The sequence below is a fragment of the Oreochromis niloticus genome, linkage group LG1 (assembly GCF_001858045.2).
Source record: "Oreochromis niloticus isolate F11D_XX linkage group LG1, O_niloticus_UMD_NMBU, whole genome shotgun sequence".
Lineage (NCBI taxonomy): Eukaryota > Metazoa > Chordata > Actinopteri > Cichliformes > Cichlidae > Oreochromis > Oreochromis niloticus.
Genome location: NC_031965.2, coordinates 5,481,441 through 5,508,716, shown reverse-complemented (window position 1 = coordinate 5,508,716; position 27,276 = coordinate 5,481,441). Strand labels below are relative to the sequence as shown.

General features: G+C 41.5%; 3 protein-coding genes across 15 annotated transcripts in view; 2 read left to right on the top strand and 1 right to left on the bottom strand.

Moving 5' to 3' along the window:
* dapk2a (death-associated protein kinase 2a) overlaps nt 1–3,519 on the top strand; it is a 28,347-nt gene extending 24,828 nt beyond the window's left edge. For both annotated transcript variants that reach the window (XM_013266338.2, XM_005463544.3), the window contains one exon: nt 1,503–3,519. In XM_013266338.2, coding sequence (XP_013121792.1) covers nt 1,503–2,153 — 651 coding nt within the window. In that variant the 3' untranslated portion in view covers nt 2,154–3,519. The remainder of the gene's footprint in view (nt 1–1,502) is intronic.
* Nucleotides 1–10,637, bottom strand: part of sh2d7 (SH2 domain containing 7) — a 55,448-nt gene extending 44,811 nt beyond the window's left edge. For both annotated transcript variants that reach the window (XM_005463546.2, XM_005463545.2), the window contains exon 1: nt 10,380–10,637. The gene's annotated coding sequence lies outside the window, so the exon portion shown is untranslated. The remainder of the gene's footprint in view (nt 1–10,379) is intronic.
* Nucleotides 10,638–15,656: 5,019 nt separating this feature from the next.
* herc1 (HECT and RLD domain containing E3 ubiquitin protein ligase family member 1) overlaps nt 15,657–27,276 on the top strand; it is an 80,545-nt gene continuing 68,925 nt past the window's right edge. For all 11 annotated transcript variants that reach the window (XM_025911297.1, XM_025911353.1, XM_013266335.3 and 8 more), the window contains exons 1-9: nt 15,657–15,894; nt 17,456–18,432; nt 18,591–18,686; nt 22,607–22,801; nt 23,915–24,226; nt 24,485–24,581; nt 24,826–24,969; nt 25,677–25,804; nt 26,941–27,085. In XM_025911297.1, the coding sequence (XP_025767082.1) occupies nt 17,482–18,432; nt 18,591–18,686; nt 22,607–22,801; nt 23,915–24,226; nt 24,485–24,581; nt 24,826–24,969; nt 25,677–25,804; nt 26,941–27,085 (2,068 nt within the window). In that variant the 5' untranslated portion in view covers nt 15,657–15,894; nt 17,456–17,481. The remainder of the gene's footprint in view (nt 15,895–17,455; nt 18,433–18,590; nt 18,687–22,606; nt 22,802–23,914; nt 24,227–24,484; nt 24,582–24,825; nt 24,970–25,676; nt 25,805–26,940; nt 27,086–27,276) is intronic.

Below are 27,276 nucleotides of genomic sequence, written 5' to 3'. Positions count from 1 at the left end.
ATTAAACTATACACAACACACATCACACAAGAGACTATCACAATAAAACAGGAAACGTAACTGAGACTTGACAAGGGGACTGAAGATATACACAGAGACCAGAGAAATGCAGGAACCTGACTGACCTGAACAAAGGGATCACAAAAGATAATAACTAAATATTACAAGACAAACAAGAAGAACCAGAATATAAACAGAGTCTACCGAGGATCTAAGACATGCTAAAGAAAAGTGTTACTTATATCAGTACATACAGAAAGACAAACAAAACATAAGTGTCAATGGAAAATTGTACTTAGTAGTCAGTATAATCTTTTAATGATATAAGTTTCCATATATGCTTAGAGGTGTATAATCGATTGTGTAGTGATAGGATGTGTGATCTTTAGTAGGCTTTGTGTGATTCCAGGGTGTTCTGGTATTCAAACCCACATCCTGGGAGCATGGGAGAGGTCGTACCTTGTTTTATTGTTTTACGGTAGGATAAACGTATCTATGTCTGTTTTAGGCTAAGTGCATTTTGTTTAGATGAACTGCTGGACTTCCAGACCAGCAGGTTTAGGGAAGTCGTTTATGGGGTCACACACACACACACACACATACACACACCCACACCTAAACATCCACATTCCAATGTAAGGAACAAACACCCACTGATGTATAAATAAAGGCCAGGGCAGTCTCAGAGCGCGTGTCACAGAGCCCTGCTCTGTGCTGCCCTTGTATACAAGTAAAACTGTGTTTCTCCTCTCTGATTCTCAACTGAAGAAGTGCTTTAGAATAAATCTCCTGACAATAAGAGATTCTCAGAAACTAAAGAATCACAAAACACAAAATTACTTCCCCAAAGCGCCGGGTCCAAACCCCAGGGATCCTAACAAGGATCCACAAGCAGCCACAGAAATCCTGAACAGGGAGGAGGAAAACCAAATCATTTCATTTTTTCACTTCCATGAAAAGCTATAAATTTTTGTTTTATCTACTTACTGTACTCCGTCTGGGAATAATTAGGTAACAGGATTCATCTGGCCATGAAACTGCTTGTCAGTCAGTTCTCCAGTTGTTTTTGAGCCTCTGAAATTTTTAATGCAATATTTTTATTTTAAAGAATCAAAATGACAAAAAAAACCCCAAAAACTATCATTGTCCAACATTTGCAGACCTAACCGTATGTTCCCAGTCCTTTTAGCTTCTTATATTTAAGCCAAAAAATATTTTATATAATAAATATAAAATATAATCTCTGAAGTTTTCTTAAAAACCTGAGCATACTATCCTTTCTTTTCACATTTTAATATGCTAGCTCTCAAACTTTTGATGTTGATTTAATGTTTAATTCTTTGAATAAAAAGCATGTTGACAGTGTTTTTGAAAGGTTCTTTAAAAATAAAGTTACTACTACTTATAATAATAATAAATTGGATTTGTAGAGCACCTTTCAAGAATCCCAAGATTATTCTTTAAAACATAGTTAATCTCTCTCTGTGTTTGAAATTCTTTAGTCCAATGAGAACAAGGAAGAAAATAAAGCCAGGGGGCCAAAGAAAAGTGAGCGGCGCCAGTTAAAGACCAAGCGCCTGAGGGAGTACACTATCAAGTCCCACTCAAGCATGCCACCCAACAACACCTACGTGAACTTTGAGCGCTTTGCCCAGGTTGTGGAGGACATTGACCAGATGGAGAGCTCGTTCATTAGCCTGACAGCAGCCCACGACTCTCTGCAGGAAAATATAGATGCCATGGTCTCTATTTATAATGAAAAGGAAGCCTGCTACAAGGAGGAGAATGAGGCCATGCGCCACGAGCTCTCACAAATCCGCTACGAGTTCCGTAAGGTGGAGGCCTTGAAAAGGAGCCTGCAGGATGACATCCAAGCCTTCAGCTGCAGCCTCGGCGCCATCAGCAACCGCTTCCAGGAGAGACAGAGCCGGTTTGATGCCCTGGCCCTGGAACTAAGCAACGAGGTGAAGTGGGTACAGGAGGTCATGGGGTCATTTCATACAGGTGAAGGTAGAAGATACCCCAACTGCAGCTTCTCCTCAGCTTTCAACAACGTGAATGAAACTCTGAAAGAGCTTTTAAACCGATCCTGTGAAGGAGAACTGCTCTCTGGGATCAACCTGGACTTTAGTGAAACTGGACAACAAAAATGATTTAAAATACTAAATCACATAGAAAACATTTAAAAGCAGCTAGCAGGATTGTACTGTAGCATGCCCAAATATTTATTACACAAAGATATAGACACACTAAACTGTTTGTTTTATATGTAAATAACAGATTGCATACTTCCATACTGAAACTTTTTTTCATATGAACAAAATCTTCTGTTCTAAAATACTATTAAATGTTAAGCAAAGGCCTCGCTGTAACAATCAACATTCATTTGTTGTGCTGTATGTTGGAAATAAGTACAGAGATTTTTTAAAAATGCCTTTTCTACTTGTTGTTTCTCATTAAGTCTAAAAGAAAGATTTGCTATTTTGTTATTCTGCCTTAACACACTGCCTGGCAAAAAAGTCGCCACCAAATTAAAAGGTCACACACTCTAATATTTCGTTGGTCCGCCTTCAGCTTTGGGGCATTCACTGTGGCATTGTTTCAGTAAGCTTCTGCAATGTCAGAGGATTTATTTCCATCCAGTGTTGCATTAATTTTTCACCAAGATCTTGAATTGATGATGGTAGAGTCTGACCACTGTGCAAAGCCTTCTCCAGCACAGCCCAAAGATTCTCAATGGGGTTAAGGTCTGGACTCTATGGTGGCCAATCCATGTGTGAAAATGATGTCTCATGCTTACAGAACCACTAATTCACAATTTGAGCCCGATGAATCCTGGCACTGTCATCTCGGAATAGGCCCATGCCATCAGGAGAGAAAAAACCCATTCATGGAATAACCTGGTCATTCAGTATAGTCAGGTTGATTCAAAGATTCAAAGTGTTTATTGTCATGTGTCAGGAGGGAAAAGGCATTTCTCTGTGCAATGAAATTCTTTCTTTGCTGTCCACCCACAGATACAGATTAATATATACAATAGAAATAGAACATATAGCTGGTCAGTGTGCTCTCCACACTGAGGTCAACTGCCCCCACATTCTTGGAGCACATACTGTTGCTGAACCTAGACCCAACCAACTGCAGCAACCCCAGATCATAGCACTGCCCCCACAGGCTTGTACAGTAGGCACTAGGCATGATGGGTGCATCACTTCATCTGCCTCTCTTCTTACCCTGATGCGCCCATCACTCTGCAACAGGGTAAATCTGGACTCATCAGACCACATAACCTTCTTCCATTGCTCCAGAGTCCAATCTTTATGCTCCCTAGCAAACTGAAGCCTTTTTTTTCCGGTTTGCCTCACTGCTTAGTGATTTTTTTTACGGCTACGCAGCTGTTCAGTCCCAATCCTTTCACTTCCCTTCATATTGTGTGTGTGGAAATGCTCTTACTTTCACTTCTTGATGCATTCTCAATCATCCAGGAAAGTAAATCTCCAAAAGTTGAATCTGTTCATCTGGACGTAGCGTTTTGTGGGAGAAACGTTTCGTCACTCATCCAAGTGACTTCTTCAGTCTCAGCTGACTGCAGGTTTCCCCAAACCTTATAAACAGTACATTTGCATAATGACTGAAACCAGCCCACTGAAGGAACAATGGGCTGTGAGGTCAGTTCCTTAATCATAATTATGCAAATTCCCATGACCATTGATCAACAATCACTGACCAAAACCCACTGATCAAAGAACACTGATCAATGGCCATGAGTACCATTCACAGAGAGTTGGGGAATGGCTGCAATCACAGCATTGTAAGATGGCGAAAGATGTACCCTTAGGCCCCCTCCTCGATTCAGAGATGGTCTTTCCTCCTGGCACTTAACAGCGTACACTATGTTACTCTGTTTGTGTCGGGGAAACCTGCAGTCAGCTGAGACTGAAGAAGTCACTTGGATGAGTGACGAAACGTTTCTCCCACAAAACGCTACGTCCAGATGAACAGATTCAACTTTTGGAGTCTCACTTTCACTATTAAACATAGCCCTGAGTCCTACTGTTGTTTTTCTTCAATTTGATTTCACCAAACATTTAAGTGATTGCCGATCATGATTATTCAGAATTTTGTTCCGGCCACATTTCTTCCTCCAAGACGATGAGTCCCCACTGTCCTTCCACTTTTTAATAATGCGCTGGCCAGTCCTTAACCCAATTTTAGTAGTTTCTGCAATCTCCTTACATGTCTTCTCTGCTTGATGGAGCCCAATGATTTGACCCTTCTCAAACACACCAACATCTTTTCCATGACCACAAGTTGTGTCTCTCGACATGGTTGTTTATGAAATGAGAAGCAACTCATTGCACCAGTTGGGGTTAAATAAGTTGTTGCCAGCTGAAAGGTAATTGCAATGCAGTAATTGTCCAACAGGTGGCGACTTTTTTTCGGCCAGGCAGTGTATAATGTTCAGGGTCATTTTTAAATGCATCAGATTGTGTTTGCTCGAAATGCTATTTGTTTCCATAAAGGTCCCAAAGAGATCTGTTCCCAAATTAGTACAGTATGTCAGTACTTGATCTGTCTTAAAATTGACACTTTGTGATGTGATGTCTGTGAGCAGCTCTCTGTGCAGTCTTCATCAGCAACATGCTGATCTCTCTCCATGCTGACCAACACCATGTGATCGGATCAAAAGCAGCATGTATTCCTATATTCTGACAGTAATCATTTGCGGTGAAAGCACACATAATAGCAGTATGCTAACAAAATGAAAAATGAAAAGTTATAATAGATCGTTTTTCCAAAGTTACTTTGAATTCACTCATTTTGTGAGACAAAATTTATATTTCTCTTTCATTCAGCTTGCAGCTTATATTCCACACACAGTCCACATTATCATTTGAAAGCTTTTTTTTTTTTTTTACCATCCTTTGACTCTGGTATCACTTTTAGAAGCTTTTTAGCTTTTGTTAATTTCAAGTAATTACAATCATTTGGGGGGTTTTGACCCCAGTATAAAGTAGCACACAACATACCAGTCCATAGATTTAATTTCTCCAACCTATCCTGGGTCCTTACCTCCTTCACCCAGGACATGGCCAAAACATATTGCATGTGAGGCACCCACAATACCAGGTGACAAGTCTGAGAAGTTCACCATCATTATAATGAAGGCTGCGATTACATCTAGACTTTCTTATTTAAAATGACTGACAGAGCCCTTACCCCCCACCCCGATTACTGTATGTTACTTTAATGTAGGACCCACCGTAAATGAATTGAACAAAAGCTCAATTTATTGAAAATGAATGGCATGGAAAGAACGAGGCAATAAAGTGTAAACTGCATCCAGGACACGAACAACTGCGTCATACTGTTAATGCAACTTCGAGTCTTTGCAAACGTTTGCGCAAACAGCATGCTAATGCTAAGCTAGCCAAGAACTAAGTGATGATAAAGCCCAGCAGCCACACCCTGAACTTCAACAGGTAACTAAAGCATTGATGAGCAATCAGGCTGTTCATGTTTCTAAAGTAGAATCACTGTGGTTTTCATCTTTGTTTTATGCTGTCAGCTGGCTCCGTTCCTCTTCACCATCTACACTGCAGACTTCTCCCACAACTGCACCCAGTGCTTCCTTCAGAAGTTCTCTGACCACTCTGCAATAGTCGACCTCATCACTGATGGGGATGACAGGGAGTACAGAGGACTGACCCAAGGCTTTGTGGACTGGTGCCAGCAGAAAAGATCAACACCAGAAAGACCAAGGAGCTGGTGGTAGACTTCCGCAGGCACAAACATCCCCCACTGCAACATCTAAACATTCACGTTATGGACATTGAGGCTGTGGATAGCTACAGGTACCTTGGTGTTCATCTGAACAATAAACTGGACTGGACTCATAATTCAGATGCCCTCTACAAGAAAGGGCAGAGCAGACTGTATCTGCTGCAGAGACTCAGGTCTTTTGGAGTGAAGGGCCAGCTCCTGAAGACCGTAAAAGTGGCCTCAGCCATCTTTTACGGTGTGGTCTGCTGGGGCAGCAGCGTCTCTTCTGGGGACAGGAAGACACTGAACAGGCTGATCAGAAGGGCCAGCTCTGTTCTAGGATGCCCTCTGGACCCAGTGGAGGTGGTGAGTGACAGGAGAATGGCGGCTAAGCTGTCATCCCTGTTGGACAACATCTCCCACCCCATGCAGGAGACTGACAGCACTGAGCAGCTCCTTCAGTGGCTGCGGCACCCACGGTGTGGGACGGAGAGATTTCGCAGGTCTTTCCTTCCTACTGCTGTCAGACTCCACAACAAAGACTTCGCAGCTGACCAAACACACAAACCCACACATGTGCAATAACACTAAGTGTAATTTTTTTTCTTCTGACAATGTAGTATTTTATTCTATTGTATATAGTATTTTATTCTATTCTATTGTGTACAGTATCTTATTCTTATTATCTTATCCTATTCCAGTGTTTTTTCTTAATTTTGCTACTGTACTCTGTATCTATTATTGTACGATCTACTGTGCAATATAAAACACCTTGAGGCGACTGTTGTTGCGATTTGGCGCTATATAAATAAAATTGAATTGAACTGAATTCAATTACTGTAACTTTGCACTGTCCACTTTCTGCTGTAACAAAAAAATTTCCCACATTTGGGACTAATAAAGGTTATCTTATCTTATCAACTAAGAGTAAGATGATGAGTGTGTTCCTTAGGATGGGGATATGTGTTGGTCTGTAGGAGTGTATCCTATAGATTATGCTGTTAATTATGTTGTTTTACAGAGAAACACGAAAGTAATGTAATACATAGGATAAAAAAATTCTCCTGGGAGTGATTAAGTAACATACTCCAAATACTCCAGACTGAAAAAGTCACTTGGATGAGTGATGATGTCACGTCTTCTATGACAAACGTGTGAAAAGCAGAAAGCAACAGAGGCTAAACTGACAAAACCCAAACTGGGAAGGAATTAGAAACGAGTACAAAGAAACTAAAAACCTGAGACGTGGTAAAGGCAGTGGATGATACAAACAGAGGAAAACAAAGAGCTTAAATACACAGAGGGATAATGAGGGAATGAAACACAGGAGGAGAGCACAGCTGGGAGAAATCACACACAACGAGACCGGGGGAAGCAAAACTGAAAACACTAACACAGCACACGAGACTATCAAAGTAAAACAGGAAACAGGCACAAAGACATGGACTGACACTGAAACAATGAGAAGCACAGACATGAAAACATAACTAGATCAGATGTGACACAAGGAACACAGAGGAAGCACAGAGACAGAAGCCAAGAGACCAAAAACTATACATAACAATGAAATCAAAGACTAATAACTCAAAAACCCAAAACGTTGGGTCACAGACACAGGACCGTGACAGGCGAAACGCTCCTCCCACTGAAAACGCTACGTCCAGATGAGCAGAATCAACTTTTTGGATTTCCTCACCTGGATCATTGAGTTACTGACTTTTAAGAAAAGTATGTTTTGTGTAATATGTGTAGTACATTAACTTTTTTGAGTAATGACCCAACACTGTTCACAACAAAGAGTGGTAATACCTCCAACATACACAAACATCTGCACAAACATTCAGTTCATTTGCAGGACTGTAGTGTCTTTGAAATGCTGCTTCGTGATGGTGGTGAGTCTCAAACTGGAGACAGTGAGAATCAATACAGAATCAAATCGATAAGTCATAATAATGGAATTGCATAATTTTGAAGTATCATCATTGTATAATTATAAAATGATAAAATTCCACTCTTGTGTGTGTTGGTGGGTTTTGTTTTGTTTTGTTTTTTGCAGAGGTGGGAGTTATCACAGGTGCCCACCCTTGGGCTTCACCCACCTGTGAGTGATTGCACACCTCTCTCTGTTAACCTTGTAAGCCCCTACTTAAGAAAGTGGCTGAACTTCAGTCTTTGTTGGATTACTGACCTACTACAGTCAGTGTTCAACACCACGTTCCTCCACTATAGTTGTCTTACTCTACTTTATCCCTTTAAACCCTAACCTAATTTACCCTTTAAACCAGGGTTAAGCAAGAACACTGCGGCACACCGGCCCTTGAGGCCTGGAGTTTCCCATCCCTGCTTTGAACCCTAATCCGTCACCGGCGATGGGTTAGGGTTTAATGGGTTATCCTGTTGAGAAAAGCTAACCTTTGTCTTCTTGTGTGCACATTCCTGTGGCAAGATTCCTCCGTGGTTAGCGGTGAGTTAATCAGTGTTTCTGGATCTGAATTGTTGTTTGAGTCCAAGTTGAAAATAAATTCATGGAATTTTATAGATGAGTCCTACGACTGACTCCTGTCTGCTGAGCGGACTAAGGGCCTGGAAGCCAGTACATGGCAGTGGACCCAAGCGCAAATACCAAACAGAAGACATCAGTGGAATATATGAGTTTTATTGCAAAAACAAGAATAACAATGACAAGGGGACATAGGATGGGACGTGAGCATGAGGCAGAGAATCACTGACGTGAGGCACTGCAACAGAGGGATAGTGTAGGTAGATATGGGGATGATGAGCGAGAACCAGAACGAGAGAGGGATAGTCGACTTGATGGCTTACTAGCAGGTGTAGGTTGTTAAGCTTAGAGGGGAGGCAGCTGAGGGAGCGTCCGACAGGTGAGTTAAAGAATGCGATTCCAACCTTAAGTCCAGATGATCCAGAGAAGACAGCAGACAGGTGGACAGGCAGGTGAAGGAGGTAATTAATTAGGTGCCAAGGGTGAGTCTGTGGAGAAGTTTGCAGAATCTTGCCAAGAAAACCGGTGTTCAGGTAATTGACTGCAGGTAAGCAAAGTGATGACTGGACGAGGAGAACAGGAGGTAGCTGACAGACTAGCAAAGAACAGATGGCAACGCTGGTCTTTAAGTACAGCCTCACTGGAGCCGTCGATGGAGGGCAGACCCAGGCAAGCACCAGCAAACAGGAAAAACACCAGACACTCACTCAGATCCTAAAACTCTCGGACCCTGAACGACGCACACTCTAGATGCAAGAAGCCCAGCTAAACGGACATAAAGTCTCCCCCCCTCCCCCTGTCCCCATATCCAGCACATAAACCAAAAATAGAGCAAAAACACCTTTAAGCCATTTATTGTAGACATAAGTGACTCCGGATGGGAGCAGTGTTTTTGAGGTAGATTATCTGAGTTTGTGTTGAAGCTTAGTTCTATTTTGTGTGCCATTTTGGCCTCGGCACAGCCTGACAATTTACCAATTTGCTGAATAATATATACAACAGTGGTTTTTAAAGAAAAGTTGTTTCTGTGGCTCCTTGGGGAAGTAAATGCCTCTCCCGTGTTTTGTACCAGCCCCCTGGATGGGAAACAACAGCCTCCTGCTAATGTAAGAAAGGCTTCCAAAAAGGGAGAAACAGCTATTTTTAATTTATGCCCTAGTTTAGGTTGTATGTATACCTTTTCTTTAATTTGTCAATACTGTACTTGTGTTTTATTTTTGGTTTTTTGCATTTACAAAAAAATAATTTGTTTAAAAATATTATTTTAATATGGCAACAAAATGGTTGGTTTTGTTTTTAAACAGATAGTATAATATAGATATATTGCAATTTAAGAATGGAAGCAAATGTGCAGTTTGTTTTCAAAGACTTTTTTTCTCTTTTGAATATGTATCATTGTAATTCATAAGACCAAAGTGTCCTAGCAAATTAATCAGTGGAATCATTGACAGAACACAGCTCAAATTTTATGGTAATTTTTAACTTGTTCTTTTTAGAGCTGATCTTATTTTCTGCAGTACATATTGTTATTCTATAACCAGAGTCTAAATTTTGTTTCAATTTAAAGTCCATGGCAAATATGTGGTCTGGTTTCCTGTGACATACATACATCTTAGGAAAAGTCAAAGTGTTTGCTGACGTGTTCCTTCTTCCTCAGGATTATGCGTCATGATTCAGTCTCTCCCGGTGGATTCCTAGAAATTAAACTGTGCAACCCAGCTTACACAGAGCAATATTATCACAAATTATACCTTGACTTTGATACATTTAGAGTTCTGTTTATGATCACCTGATGAATAATTTGAAATGTAATTTCAGAGCTGGGTTGTCATTCACTGTGCTTTCATTACCTTGAGCATCACTTTTCACGCTATATAAAGTCTTTGTCATTTCATCAAAATGATTATATAATGATATAATAAGCATATGATAGAGGTCATGTAGAAGTGGCAAAATCATTGAAACTGGAAAAGAGTATAAACCTCTTTTATTCTTAAATCCCTCACAAGTGAGTCTCCAGTTATGAGGTTTTTCAGAGATGCTGGAAGATGAAGGATGTGTTGAGTTACCTGAAGAAGGTCCCATTCCCTGAGACAAATGGGATGGACCTACTCACCTTCGGATGATTTGTAGAGCAGGTGGAAGAAGCCAGGAACCCGAGTTCACAGCTGAGTAATGGTGAAGAAGAGCATAGAAGGTCTGTCGCAAGTGGAGGGAATGCCTGCTCATCCAAGATGTTGAAAACAAGCTTTGTGGCAAAGCTCCAAGTGAACACAGCATTTATTTACAGTGAAAAAGTGAAACGGGGTTAAATTAGGTTGGAACAGTTGGAAGGTCCAGTAAATTTGATAAAAGTACTGTAACACAGAGCAAACAGCAGGCAGACAAAGTAAAAAATTAACTGCTGGAAAGTTGAACATTATCAGGTAAAGAACCTGATGTTTTTCTCAGCAGCTGACGGGAAGCAAATCAGAGCTAAACTTAGAGAATATTGGACTTTCAAAGTGCAAAGACCACTTCAAGTAAATGCCCATTTTTCTCCTCAGATGTTTGATGTGGGTAACACAAAACTGTTAGGGTCTAGTCAGAGTCATTTCAAGGAAGCAACACTGCATGAAAAAAATGTAAATTTTCCCTTATTATTTTTATCTGAAAAAGGGCTATTAGAAAAATAAATTGTTCAAGCTGAGGATCGAATGCTATAACATTGTTTTCCAAATTTTTCACATGTAACTGTCAAGGCGGATGGAACGGACTCAGGCGCAGACGCAGGCTTTTCGGAGTTAAAGGTCAAAGGTTTATTTACAGTCACCAATGTACAAGATATATACAAAGTGCAGGCAGGGGAATCCAGGACTCCAGGGAAAGGTTGGGAGGGGAATCCACACACGGATGTTTCTATCCCATCTGTTGGAATGCTATGTTGTGACACATTTGCGAGTTGCTATATTTATTATATTTGAGTGAGGGCAGAGTTAGACTGATGCAACTCTTTAGTAGGATTGCAGTAAGGGTGTCAGTCCAGTTACATTAACCTTTAGTCTTTGATATTGTAATGTTTTCCTTGTTCTTGTTCTTTTTCCTGTTCACAAAAACCAACCCACATCCTGATATACCTTCTTGTATCATTGTCAGCCTCCTACAGCAGATATCAGCATTAACCTGACCCACATCATTCTAAGCAAAATGGTCCTTTGACCAGTGAAGTTAACAAATGTGTGCAGAGACTAGAACAGATCAACTCTCCGGTGCCCAAGGGGGCTTTATCTGTACATAAACCAATCTTGCACACCTGAGTAAATCCAGGAGGTGAAGAGAATCCATGAGCCATCACAAATTATATTATCTCGTCCTGCCCTGACTCCACTGCTTACACAGTAAAAAAACCACTAACAGAGCTGAATTGAACACTTTTTGAGATAAGATTTGATCCCGACCTACAGAGGTCAGGCTCTGTGTTAACTTTTAGATTAGAGTTAAATGTGTTAGCGCTTTTAACAATGTAGTGTCAGTGTTAATCACAGTCACATTAAGTTAATCTTTACTCCATCTAGAGTTGAAAGATTCCATTTTTCAAAGTTAACCTTTAGTCAACATGATGTTAAAAGGTTACTTTTCCAGAGTTAATATAGTTTCAATCTAGTTTTTTAAAGTTCACATTTATCACTGTAATCCTGGAGCTGGATATTGTTGTGTTAAGACTACACACCTTTGGAGGGGGAGTTGCAAGTTTGATTCCCACCCTGTATCCAGTAAGGGTCCTGGCTAGACCCCCCATGCTAAAACCAATCCCTGGAATGGCGCGGCTAAGTCTGCAGCCTGTATGCAGCTTGGACACAAGCATTTCACTACATTTCACTATATGTTGTACTGTGTATGTGACAAATTAGAATTTTAGATTACACTGTGTTTTACACAGTAGATTACACTTAAGTGGCATTTATTTACTCTCCATTAACTACTCTTTTCTACTCTGTAATATTCTTGTCAATTTTCTTGATATTTATTTATAATCACCTCTGTTAATCCTTGATATTTATAACTGAGTGATCTGTATATATTACTGCTATTTCTTAAATGGGTAAAATCTGTAACATAATGTATTGTTTGGAGTTTAGTCTGTTACTGTTACTATTTTTACCATTTCTTCTTGGAGCAACTGTAACCCACATAATTTCCTTAGGGATTAATAAAGTATTCTGATTCTGATTGTTTCAGGATGACCTGCCATTATCCAATGACACATCTGCTTACATGTATCTTTTGCTCGTTTCTCCTCCTCTTCTTTTCTCTTTTTTCTAAACTGAGCACCTGATGGCTTTGAACTTTTCTTGTCCATCTTCCATTGGTTTTAATTTTGCACTCCAGTATGAACAGAAATCCCCCAACTCGAGGATCACCACAACATAACCTACACCTTAGTTCACAGATTCACTTTGTCTGGGGTTTATTTCTGGGATTTTGCACAACCCAGGATTCAAATCATGAATACATAATGGGTTTGGATTTACAACATCATGAATAAAATGTGCTCTATTTGGAAGCAGGTGCCCCCCTCCCCTTTCGACAGGTTGTGTATGAGACTTTAAATCATCAAACTGTAAATTATAAATTTTAAATTGGTCCTTATTTTCTTACTCTTCTTATATTTATTGTTTGTTTACTTGCACTGCTGTAACTGGAGCCTCGTCCTCTCGTCTCTCTATATACTGGACTGTATGTAGCGGAGATGACAATAAAGTTTACTTTGACTTCAGCAGCGCGCAGGCGCACCGAGGGCTCTAGCGCTCACTTTTCGCATATAGAATTTTGAAAAAACATCGGTGCAAATTATAAGTCTGTATCATAATCAAAGGAGTTTGCAAAGAAAAGCGTCTGGACTTCTTTGAGTTGCTTGAAGACGTTTCACCTCTCATCCGAGAAGCTTCTTCAGTTCTAAGGTCAAATGGCCGAGAGTCCCAGATTTAAACCCAGTGGGAGTGTCCCCCCAAGGAGGGACAAAGGACCCCCTGGTGATCCTCTAATCACATGCGCCAAGGTGTGAAAGCGGGTGTGGGACCTAATCAGCCAGGGTTTCGGGTGAGCTCATTGTGAAACCTGGCCCCACCTTGTCATGTGAATTCCTGAGGTCAGATGGCCCAGGATGTCTCATGTTTGTTGGTTTGTTTTTATTTTGTTTTATTTTGCGAGTTGGTTATTAGATGCTGCTCCAGCTAGCGTTGTGCCATTCTCTTACCCAGAGGTTGTTTGGTTTCCCCGATATATAAATATCTGGGAAGGAGCCTAAAGAAAGCACCAGCCGATCCAGGAGAGAAGGACAACTACTGCCTAAGTGAAAACCTTTAGTGATCCTGTAGTGTCTGGAGTATCGGCACAGTTTAGGTGCATTTTTTTCTAAACACAGCGCATCTGTGGCTTTTAAACCCCAAAACACACTGCACCAAAAATTGACCCACCCCAAGGATCGGGTCCCCTGACACAAACAGAGTAATATAGGGTATGAAGTGCCAGAAGGATTGCCAGGATTTATACATTGGGGAAACCAAACCAAACAACCTCTGGCTAAGCGGAGTTAATGTTCCTATATTGCCACAGTGGGTCCTCCTGCTGCATGACAATTTCCAGCCTCATGTGTCAAGACTATGCAGACATTTCCTGGAGAATGAAGGAATTGATACCATTGACTTACCCCCCTGCTTCCTCTGGAATATTGGGCGTTTATCAATATGCGTACTTGTGCGTACTTGCGTTCTCGTGTACTCGTGAAACGTCATCAGTCGGAGACCAAGTACTGTTCCAATTCGAAGTACGCATCACGCCGAGAACGCGAAAAAGTCCCGGATGTGTTCTCGATCCGCCCGTTTTATCGAGCATGCATCAGTGTAGACTTGGGACAGCTATATATCCCAGAATGCATTTCGTCCAAAACTCAACAGCGGACTCCCGGCACATCGTCCCCCCCCCCCCCGCTCGCGGACTTCTCACTACTCAGGTTAAAGAAACCCCAGCAGCTGTCTATAGTATAAAGTGTCCACTAAAATAAAAATAAAAGCGTTCTAACATCTCACCTGCTTGTTTTTATTAAGGTATGTACACGTATGTACATGTACACTATTTTTATTAATAGAGGTTTCACTACTGAGGTTAAAAATGATATATAAGTCACGTAGATCACTTCTAAATGTTAATGTTTGGTTTATTTCAGTGTTTTATTTGTTCCTGAGTAAACCGGTTTGGCTGTGATTAAAGTTAAGCTTTATAACATGTTACTCACAGTTAAATTAGGAGGGGACGGCAGTAAAACCTCCGGACCTGTGACATCATCACGTACGCAGGTGTTCCGACTGTACAAATCACAGGTCCGTGCTCGCGTACTTGAGAATTGAGAAACATCCCACGAGTCCGTGCTCGCGTTCTCGGCGGGTACGTACTCCCGTGCGTTCTCGGCGAGTACGTACTCACCGAGCACGCGAGTACGTACTCGCGTACTTGGGCATTGATAAACGGCCATTATCTTTCGGTCCATCTGATGGCGCCAGATTGCACTTTAGACTATCCAGGAAGTCAGTGATGCCCTGCTCGAAATCTGGAAGGAATCCCTGAAGATATCGTCCATTGTCTCATTAAGAGCATTACCAGACATTGGAAGGCATGCATACAAGTGTGTGGAAGCCATAGAGTTGCACTGAAATTTCTGCAAAATGATCTAGCCTGGAACATAATTTTTTTTGTTTCACTTTCATTTTTGGCATGTCTTTGTATTCAGCCCTTTGTAGGTTGAACATTTTCATCAAATGATACGGCATCCTTTTGTTCTCAACACATTACCCAATATCTACATAGGAATTATTTTTTTCCCTCACTGAAATTTGATGTGTTTTAAAGTATTCCTTTAGTTTGCTTGACCAGTGTACAATATCCGGGTAATCCGATCAGAAATAACAATAAATAAATACATACATAAACAAACAAATAAATAGAGAAAACAATTATACTTGAAATTTTGAAAGACGAGAGCTAAACATATTAAAAACGTGCTTCTTCATTTACTTGGGTTTGAGTTTTAAGTTATTCAAACACTCACAGTAAGGTTGAGTTTTAAGAGTATTTATGTGATAACAGCTTTGACCTGTAATGGTACAGAACAGAATGACGCTGTCAGGGTGAGGCCTATACCATAAATGATAATTAAAAGTGACATGGCAGCGAAATAAGCTGACCATGAAGACTATCATGAAGCCCTTTGTCTCTGTGGTCGTGAGCTACTGTGTGTTACTGCTGATGGTTTTGAGCACATGGACACTCAGAGATAATGAAGGGAACATACTGACCAGACAAACGAAAATCAGACAACTAGAGAAGCAGACAGGCAGATAGAGAGATAGACAGGTCTCAGCGTCATAGCCCGGGGCTGGGGCTCTGTACGGGGTTGACAGTGAACACACTGCCGCTTGCAGGATTCACTCGCTGCAGGACGAAGCGGGCGGAAGCATGGAAATCGTTCCATGCCACTGTCTCCTTTCACGTTAACGTTACCGCTACGGCATTGACCATACTGCCTTTGTTTGAAATGAAGCTCAGCTGGATTGTTGTGTAACCGCACAGAGAAAAGGAGGCCTTTCGCTATACTGGTGAGCGAGCTTTTTTCCCAGCTAGCGTTAGTCAGCTGTAGCTAGCAAGCTAACACACTCGGCGCTGATGATACAGCAGATAAGCCAGGCTAATACTGGCCAACATAGCTCACCTTTCACAAACCTGTGCTTTATGTACAGCTATGGATGCTCATAACTAGATTGTTCCCCTCCCGGTTACACCCGCACATGAAGATGTCACGTTTATGTTTAGGTATTTTAAGCTTTGGCTAACTGAGGGTCGTCCAGAAAGTTAGCTACAATCGCTGACAGTAGCAGCGGTCGATAGTTGTTTGTGTTGTTTTGTTTTGCCTCGTCTCAAAACTAACCACTTACATGTAGCTTGTGGTTTTGACGCAAGCGCTAGCAGTGCTGCTAAGCTCACTGCCATTTCTGTTACTTTGACAGCCCTCTGCAGTGCTGTCACTTTGTGAAACTATTAGCTGCTGGTGATTACCATTGCAGAAAAACAGTCTTTCCAATCTGACACAAGAAGCAAGTTACTAAACCGCTCGTCATTCAAGCCAGCTGTGTCACACCTAAGTATCATCCGGTGGGTAGCTGTTTGTTAACCTTAGTTAGAAGCTACAATAAAGCAGCGTTAACACGGGCCGTTGCTCTACGTTAATGGTATCTGAACATCTAAGTGCTGTCTGTAAGCGTTTCAGTTGACATGTTGACCACGATTACATGACCTGACACTTTGGTTGTCTACACTACAGCAGAAAACTTTATAAAATTCACGTAACCCTTCACGTGTGTCTTAGTTAGCACACATTTTGAAGTTTTTAAATCTTAAAAATGTAAAAAAATGACCATGTAAATCAAATATAATGAAAAAAATGCCATACTACAATGAAATGTACCATGACGACATTCCAGAATTGTAGTTATTTAGTTTCTGATTCATGTTTCTACACAGATCAGCTAAAGCCTTTAAACCACCGAGATTTGAAGCAAATATTGATTATCTTGCCACATTGCAATATTCTGCTGGGAAAGACTGGATCCTAGCCATTGTGGATGTTATGCTGACATGTACCAGGGCACTCCCTGACAAAGGTGGCCTCCCCCTGCAGACAACACAAACTGCCCAGGATGGGCTTGAGGAACATAATAACCAAAAGCTTTGACCCAGTCTTTAAACTGTCCAGATCCTCATCTGTTCTAAAGCAGTATAGGACACATTAGGCTGCCCAGTCCAAAAGACCAAGCCCCAACACACGGCCCAACATACAGTAAGATGGAACCATAATGCAATATAGTAGATGTTTGTATTGCTATTTCATTCTCGATTTCAGAATTATTACAGCCCCAATTATAACAGAACACCTTTATAGTGTTTCAAACATGTCAGGCTGACTTTATTCTCAAATGTACGACTAAACTTCACAAACAACAGTAGTGATGAATGTAATCATGGTACAATGGAGTATTTATTATTTTATAATGGGTCATATCAACACGACTGTTCTCTGACAGCTGTTCTATAAGAGGGTACATATATAAATTTAATCAAAACAAATTTAATATTAACGTTTTGCCCACTCCATGTTTTCAGGACTGATGGCTCCAGAGTAACATGCCATGGCTTTAATGATCCCCCCTGTGAAACTGAAATGGCTGGAGCACCTGAACAGCTCATGGATTACCGAGGACAGCGAGTCCATAGCCACACGGGAGGGAGTTTCTGTGCTCTACTCAAAGCTGCTGGCCAACAAAGAGGTTGTACTGCTGCCCCAGCAGGTGCTGTGTCTGAAGGGCCCCCAGCTCCCAGACTTTGAGCGTGAGTCCCTCTCTAGTGATGAGCAGGAGCACTACCTGGATGCTCTGCTCAGCAGCCAATTGGCATTGGCCAAGATGGTGTGCTCCGATTCCCCGTTTGCTGCCGCTCTGCGGAAACGTGTGCTGGTGCTTCAACGCGTCTTCTACGCACTTTCCAACAAGTATCATGACAAGGGCAAGGTTAAGCAGCACCAGCACTCATTGGAGAACAACTCGGGTTCGGCTGATCTGCACTCTGTCAGTGAGCGGCCACGGTCCAGCACTGACGCCCTCATCGAGATGGGTGTTCGCACTGGCCTGAGCCTTCTCTTTGCTCTGCTGCGCCAGAGCTGGATGATGCCTACTGCACCAAACCCAGGTGGAAGTCCTGGGAGCAACATAAACTTGTGTAATGATGTCATTCACACAGCCATTGATGTTGTTAGCTCCCTGCCTGCACTCTCTCTTGCCAATGAGAGCAAGATCCCACCAATGGGACTGGACTGCCTGTCCCAGGTTACCACCTTTCTGAAGGGAGTGACAATGCCAAATTCTGGGGCAGATATTTTAGGGCGGCGGCTGGCCTCAGAACTACTACTGGGGCTGGCTTCACAGAGGGGTTCTCTGCGCTACTTGCTGGAGTGGATTGAGATGGCTTTGGCTGCATCAGCTGTGGTCAGTACGATGGAGCAGAATAAGTTGCTACAGAACCAAGAAGGCCTCATTAGCTATGATTGTTTCATGAACATCCTCATGCAGATGAGGCGCTCTTTGGTAAGTAAATGTTAACAATATACCTATTACTTTTTAGTATTATAAATCCAGTCAGAACTGGTAATATATGCATTTCATTCCTAATCTCTACAAGAAATGGTATTCTGCAAGAGTATAAGTGTTATTAAGTGCAGTGTCCATGCTTTGTCTTCTTTCAGGGCTCCTCAGCAGATCGTAGCCAGTGGCGAGAACCCACACGGACCTCTGATGGCTTGTGTTCATTATACGAGGCGGCACTCTGTCTTTTTGAAGAAGTAAGCAAGCAGCATATTTTTTCTTTTAAGAAATTGTATTATTGGGCCACAAATAACACCTTATAATGGCAGTAAAAAAATTATTTACTTTAACTTTTGGTGTTGAGTTGGGTAGTTCTGTTGCACTCTGGCAAAAATATTCATATTCATATTTAATACTGAAATCCTGAGCTGAAAAGAAATCAACTGGACTTCAGGCTCCTCAGCCTTCACTCACATCTTGTGTCAGGTGACCTTAAGTAGGGATGGTAATCAAGAACCGCAGCAGTTTAGTTCCTTGGAATTGTTAGTTTTCCCATTGATTGTGCTTTTTGGTTCTACTTGCACTTGTGCTACAATCAGCTGATTTCAATTCGTGTGTCAGAGGAGGAAAATAGTGACACAGTCTACAGCTGGATATGGACATTACTTTAATTTTAATTGCACAAAAGGATGAGAGCACAAAAGTATAGTGGATACTGCACCCAGGACAGAGGCGACTGCATAACACAACTTTGGCTCTTTGCGAACATCTGCACAGACAGAATGCTAATGCTAATGCTAAGCTCGTCAGGAACCCAGAGTGGTGTTCAAGCTGAGTAAATGTCAACCCCAGCCCAGCAGTCAGACCCTGAACTTCAACAGGTAACAAAAGAAGTAATTGTCAGCCAGGCTCGGATCCTCAGTTTCTGTCTGCTTATTTTTCTGCAGTAGAATCACTGTGGCAGTCGCTTTGTGCTGTTTTCATCTTTACTTTGTGTTCATACCAAGAGAAAGATCATATGTGTGTCTTCATTAGAATGAGGATTTTTCTTGGTGTGCGGAACTGTAGCCTGTAGGTTTATGAATTACTTCCTCTGGTCAGTAATTAAGTAATGTACTGTATTACTTTTAAGAAAAGTAATGAGTAACGTATAATTCATTGTTTTGTTTTTTTGAGTAATGACTCGAATGGTGATCTCAGCAAAGAGGGGAACTATCTCAAAATATGCACAAACATTTAACCATACAGCGCGCATTTACTTTGAGCAAATGTAATATCTTTAAAATGTTGCTTAGAGATGGTGGGGACTCTCAAAGTGGTGCCAATGAGAACCTAACATGAATCGAATCAATAAGTGATATTAATAATGGAATCAGAAACTATAAATTAAATTCCCATTCCTACTCAACAGGTCACATGATAGGATGACTTTGGAAGCAGGGGTTCCATAGCGTAGTGTTAACAGCTTCACATAATATGAGAAGTTTCTAGACCGAGAGGAGACACAAACCCAGCCACAGGGTAGTGCAGCTGGTGCACTCCTGATGCCACTCCCACTCCTGGGTTAATGGGAGGGTTGTTCCAGGGAGTGCCTAAAATCTGTGCCAGATCTGATGTGGTGCCCCTCAAGCAGCTGAAAGTACTGCTAATGACTTTGGAAATTTTGTGGATTTATTGTAGTCAATATCATACAATGAACACAACATGGGAGTCCATGTTAAAATGCTTTATTGTACAGCAGAAATAAACATGTTTATAGCCTGGTGAAATAAAACAGCTTTGGTCTCTGTCACCTTTCTTCATAACAACTAACAACAATATACTCTGTTTATTAATTCATGAATCTGGATACCGGAGTGCTGACACAGGAAGCTGTAGTCGTTTTTGTAGCGCTGGTGCCTTTGGGAGTATTTTTAATGGAATTAAAATGCTCTTTGTGCTGTGAGCTGCAGCAAGACGTTTGCTGACTCAGTTTGAGGGATTGAAATTCATGTACTTTTGATTGAGTGAATTTCTTACAATTAACTAGCACAGGGCTGTGCGATATTACCAAAATCTCATATCCCGATATAAGTGGTTTCTTATCCCGATAACAATATATATTTAAAAAAAGCCTGTACATCGACTGATGGGTTCAGTCTCTCATGATTTGATACTCTTTCACATGATTCTTCTGCAGGTCGCAGAAGAGGTTTGTTGTACTGGTGTCTGTGTTGGGGACCAGTTTGTAGGATAATTTGCACATTACAGTTTTCTGGTCTGTGTTAGACCTTGTTGCAGAGGTAGCACCTCGTTTAGCAACGAGCGCCTCAACTTGTTTTGGCTGGTCCTTCTGGGATGCTGTGGTGACTACTGCAAGCTGTCAGGTAAAGCAACAAAAGAATATTGCGGTAAACGGTTACTTTGTGCATCATAAAATAAACAACCGAGCATAAGATGAAGACGATAGACGCTTTAATATCATCATCAGATATATTTTGTCATATCGCACAGCCCTAAACTAGCGGCTGTATGTCTGTGTTTATGGCTGCATCTTCCACTACAGCCGCTAGCACTCCACTTTATCAAAGATGATAACTTGTAGCTCCAAAACACTTAACATACCAATTATTGAAGTGCTAATGGTGATGTCACTGTGACTGAAAGCAGACTGCTGGTGCATTGGATTTGTAACTGAGAGTATTAACTGTAAAACAGAATGCACAACAATAATATTTTTTGACTGTATTGTTTTGATATAACCAAATTCTAACATGACTAATTGTGAAAGTTTACTTAGCGAAAGAAGTGAGTCATGCTCTTGATAGAAACAGAATGCCAAGAGGTCAAGTGACACAGAGCTCTGATGAACTACCAGGAAAACTAAATCTCTGATGGACCCTTACTTAAGGAGAAAACTCTGGTACTTAAGAGGACACAGTTCTGTGTTTGCAAGTTAGTTCAAAACTGCCTTTCATTTCTTCCTTTTGGTGCTGAGATGTCAACAGCAGACCAGTAACCACCATCACCGGGATGGTTGGTTGCAGCTAATAGACTTGCATTAGTTTATGTTAGCGAACTAGCAAAAGAACAGATAACTCACTGGAAAACAAGGGGACTAAAACTGTGTGGCTGTAGCTCGAGAGGTAGAGCAGTTCTTCTGTGGTTCAATCCCTGGGTGCTCTAGCTTTCATGGCAAAATTCTTTAGGCAACATGCTAACATGAGTTGTTTTCCATTCATCGTGAAAGTTAGAAAGCACTTGCACAGAAAAAAGTGCTTGTGTGAATCAGTGAAAGAGAAGCTGCGTAAAGCGATTTGATTGTTCAGATAGAGTAAAAAGTGCTTTATAAGAATTAGTCCATTTACCAGAACTGCTAATGGTGATGTCACTGTGACTGAAAGCCCCGCTGTGTGTACTTGTGGACGTACCTTCGCCTGACCAATAGAAATGAAGCGGGAGGGAACAGGAGAAAAATTCAAAGATCAAAATGAGTATAAAAAGCACAGACAGTGGTTGCAGAGGACAGTGTTTATTGTTTTCAACACTCGGTTTCACTTCAGGTCTTTGTATGTTATAACTTCGCTCTTCTCCACGGCTGGCTGATGGACCAGCAACAGCAAAAGATGAAGTGGTTCAGAGACCGATTATACCATGTACAACTGGGAGTTACACCCTGAGGCAGCAAAAGTACATTTTTGTGTCTCGGGGCTTTATGCCAGACTGTTAGAAGCAGTTGAGCTAGCTTAAAATTAGTGGACAAAAGTGCTAACTAGTAGTAGCTAGCTCAACTCAGCAGAGGTGTTCTTATTGAAGTGAACAGCATATGAACTTGGGTTGCAGGATGGACCTCAAATATGTCATTACAGATCATCTGCCTTAAAGCCATGGGGCATGGGGCTACAGTATCCCGTACTACATATGTTTTACCGACAGAATAAACTGAAAGGGGAAGTGGCACAAGTTATGAAGTTAATGTACGTACGAGGAATTCCTGTGAGCGTAAAGCTCGGGCTTTGCTCTCAACGTTTTTTTTTCTTACTAATGTTTAATCCTTCTGCTTGAAGGGAGAGTCCATGAGAAGAAAGGAGTATTATTGTTAACTGTAAATCATGTAAAGCTTACTCTAGAAGAGTTTCACCATAAAACTATGCAGCTGGAAAGAAGTATAATGGCTCCTCTTTTTGTTTTCTTCCAGGTATGTCGAATGGCATCGGACTACTCTCGGACTTGTGTTAGCCCAGACAGCATACAGACTGGCGAGACACCTGTGGTGTCTGAAACCTGTGAAGTGTATGTGTGGGGTAGCAACAGCAGCCACCAGCTAGTGGAGGGAACACAAGAGAAGATACTGCAGCCCAAGCTGGCTTCGAGTTTCGCAGATGCACAAACTGTAAGAGCAAACCTTTCTACTGTAAAACTTCATATGCTGAGCAAACACCAATTCTTCAACTCTGTTCTTTGTAGAAAGTTAAGAAACCTATCATCAGCTTCAAATGTCAAATTGGATGTTGTCTTTTAAAGAGGCGTGACTTTTACTCATCATAAAAATGGTTCAATGTAAGATTTCACTGGTTTTCTCACAGAGATTAAAACTGTGTTTGTTATTGAGACAGGGACTGTACTTTAGAGATGATGGAGTGAACATGATTCTGATTTTATTTCCAACTTAGTTTGTTTATGTTTTGGGAAACAAATGATTGTGAAACATGAGAAGCTTTTAGAACTCTGAGACCCAGTGTTCTAGTTTTTTGTTATTCTGATTATAGTTTTACTGAGTTTAATATTCTAATTAATTTCATATTGCAGTATTTCCCAACAAGACTTAACTTGGGCAGGCCGCCCAGTTACGTGACATTTAAATTATAATTTATTTTCATCTGTCTGAGAGAAAAACACAATTTATGAGTGTACAAGCTCTCGTTTTGGAAGTTCAGTTGCTGTTAGCCTGGTACTTCTGGTCCTCAGTGTGATTCAGCTGTCTCCAGCGTCTCACAGAGACTCCAGTGCCAACGTCTTGGACTGCAGCTTTTAGCAGCAGGCTGTGTTAGACTCTGCAGATCCACTGTGAGTCCAGTGGCCACGCAGCTCTGATGCAGCAGAGCAGGACTAGAAGTCCAAACACGAAACAACAGTTTGTTGCAGTTTCCCCGTCTCTCTAATCTAAGAATCTCTGAGATCCTGCAGTGGTATATCACAAGAACGGTGATAAAGACCAGTCAGTTGTTCGGCACTGCATGTGCCAAGTAACAAAAATCGAAAATGTGGTGTCAGTTTTGGCACGAGATGCTGTTTGCAAGGGGAGCAATGGCAGATTGAAACTGTTACTGTCTGTTTAGAGAAGGTTGGCGTGAACTAAAGCATGGCTAATAGGTAGTGCCTTGTCATATTTTCCAGCATCAAACCGTAGCACTCACTAACTCACTCAGTAACAGTTGCAGAATGGTGTTGAGTAAGCCTGCAGCCTTTCACCACAGAGACAAAACTTCTTCGCTATTCTCTTCAGATTGAGGCAGGCCAGTACTGCACCTTTGTGATTTCCTCGGATGGGTCTGTGCGGGCCTGCGGGAAAGGCAGTTATGGCCGCCTAGGCCTCGGAGACTCCAACAACCAGTCGACCCTCAAAAAGTTGACCTTTGAACCCCACCGTGCCATCAAAAAGGTGTCGTCATCCAAGGGATCAGACGGCCACACGCTGGCCTTCACCACAGAGGGTGAGGTGTTCAGCTGGGGAGACGGTGATTATGGCAAACTGGGCCATGGGAACAGCTCAACACAGAAATACCCAAAACTTATCCAGGGGCCGCTGCAGGGGAAGGTAGGATTTATACACTTTCACTCATGTAATACAGTAAAGCAGCAGTGAAATCTAGATGTTTTAAATATGATGTGTCTATTTTCTCCACTTCTAGAAACTGTAAAATTCAGTCCTGTGCTAGTAGATGACGATTTAACAGTTTCCGTGGTGAATTATCTTGTTGGTTGTCTCCTGTACCACATAGAAAACACACAGTCTTTTGTTTTCTATTTCCTGGCATTGGCAAACATTACAATGCGTTTGTATGCTTTGTGTCAGGTGGTGGTGTGTGTGTCTGCTGGCTACAGACACAGTGCTGCAGTCAGTGAAGATGGAGAGCTGTACACATGGGGAGAAGGAGACTTTGGAAGATTAGGTATGTTGTCGAGCTACAGTCCATTAATTTTCACGTTTGCTGTCAAGTAATGTGCAGATCCATCCATCCATTTTTGAGCATCAAAATATCCGCACAGATGATTACTCTCTATTCCAGTTGGTATATTTTCTAAATGACAGACGATGGGCGTCACGGGAGTGCAGGGTTATCTGCTGCTTTTCATTTGTGTTGCAGAATTTCCATTTGTAAATAGCCTGACCCTTTTCATTATGTGTGAATGCAGGTCACGGTGACAGCAACAGCCGCAACATTCCTACCCTGGTCAAAGACATCAGCAATGTTGGAGAGGTGTCATGTGGAAGCTCCCACACTATTGCTCTGTCAAAGGATGGACGCACTGTCTGGTCATTTGGGGGAGGGGACAATGGTGTGTACCCCTTCATTTGTCAAATAGACTTCAGAACTAAGGGTATAAATGTGGACATCTGCATTGGCACTTCTGTGGGACAAATAATGCCAAAGGTCAGAGAATGGCCAGTTGAATGGATGCTTTGAGCTGATGGGAATGCAATATTCATTCAAATAACCAGTCGGTACTACCAGGGTCTGCAGAAGAGCTTCTCTGACTGCACAGCTTGCTAAACATTGAGTCAGATTGTCTACAGCAACTGGACAATAGAAGATTGGTAGGTTCAGAATAACACAAAAGTATAGAGTGATCCTGCCTTGTACCAGTCATTTAAGCTGAAGGTGGTGGTTTAATTATGTGGGGGATATTTTTTGGCACACTTTGGGCCCTACAGTACCAACTGAGAATGCTACTGTTAGGTGTCCATCTCTTTATTACCACAGTGCACCCATCTTCTCATGGCTGCTACATGAAGGATGATGTACTACATCGCAAAGTGCAGGTCATCTCACCTTGGTTTCTCGAACACAACAGTGACTTCACTGATCTCAGATCTTAAACCAGTAGAGCAACTTTGGGATGTTGTGGAACAGGAGATTTGCATTAAGGATGTTTTGCTGACAAATCTGCAGTAATTCCATGATGTTTGATGTAACTAATGAAGTGGCAAGTATGTGTAAACTGCAAATAAGTTCATTTAAGAATGTTCATTCTGTGTCTTGCAGGGAAACTGGGTCATGGCGATACTAATCGAGTCTACAAACCAAAAGTAGTGGAGGCCCTGCAGGGCATGTTCATCAGAAAAGTGTGTGCAGGAAGCCAGTCATCTCTTGCATTAACTTCTACAGGCCAGGTAGGACATGATTTGTGTTTCTTCTAACCAAGAGTTATAAAAAGTCTGCAATACAGTAATCTTAGTTTTAAGCATTAAAATATCTGTAAAATTATTTTGATAGACCTTAAAATTATAAAGTCAATTGTTATAGAAGTGCTTAAACATGATCCCCGCCCCCTCTCAGAGGGGGAAATTTCTACTTCTCAGGGCCTTAACCAATATGAAATCAGAACTCACTAGTGTAATATATACAGTTTTGCCACAAACCGCAAAGCAAATACATTCATACTGTGCAGGTCCTTTGGCTCAACCTGTGAGATGAGTTTAGAAGAGAGTGCACCGTTTTGTTGAATGACTAATTCAACTTGTCTACACGAGAAACGAGCAAAGTTCAGAGGTCAGAAGAAGTTCAAACTGCTATCAATGGAAATAGAAAATGTCTGAAAAGTGCCACTCCAGGTCCTTATTTGGACAGTTATTCTTGAAGCATCAAATCATTTTCATTTCATTACACCTTCATGTTCAAGTTGTTGAATCTGAATTTTTCTTAATGCTTCATAAGTTTCCCCGACACAACGTTTCAAAAAGCTTTTTTCCTTCGCACCTTATACACTTGCCATGACACTATATTTTTGGTGTTTATAGCAACAAAGCCCTGCGTGGCTAATGCTGCACTAACATTCATCAAAAAGCTTGCAGGTATTTAACCTGCGAGTTCATGTCTACCACAGGACAGAGGTGCACATCACAGGCCTGCAGGCCTGACAGCAGGAGGTGTATCGCTGTTTTCCACTTGGTGACAGCATTTACATTGCAATCTGCCTATTTTCAACGTGTACTGTTGAAAAAATATTGTTGCCATTTTTTAAAAAATGCCTTAAAATGGATTCAAAAGGGTCTTAAAACATCTTGAAATTAACTTGTTTCAAGCTGCTTAGATCCTTGAAACTTGGACATTTATCCCAAAGAGGGAATTTCATGCAGCTGTTTATGTATTCCTGCTGAACAGACGGCTGGTTGGACACAGACAGTTCAATATTTTAAGGTCAAGATTTGTTACATAATATTGTTCTTCCAGTTATTTGTCTCTGAGGTGCCACTTCACTGCCCAGGACAGAAAGCTGTGCTGATGCTGAACCCGTTCTTGTTTTCAGGTGTACGCTTGGGGCTGTGGTGCTTGTCTAGGCTGTGGTTCCTCTGAGGCCACCGCACTCAGACCTAAACTTATTGAGGAGCTGGCTACCACCAGAGTAGTGGACATATCCATAGGGGACAGCCACTGCCTGGCCCTGTCACATGGTATTACTTTTCTCTTTTTGTGTGCTTGCTGCCTGAGATCACAGTTAAAATACATACTAAAATTGTCTCTGTCAGTCAATTTTTTTGCTGACACAGAAAATTTTTGTGTTTGTTGAGGGCTGTTGCAAGTAGCCTGATGTAATAGCAAATCTGCAGACCTTGTCAATTTAGGGTAATATGTAACTTCCAGC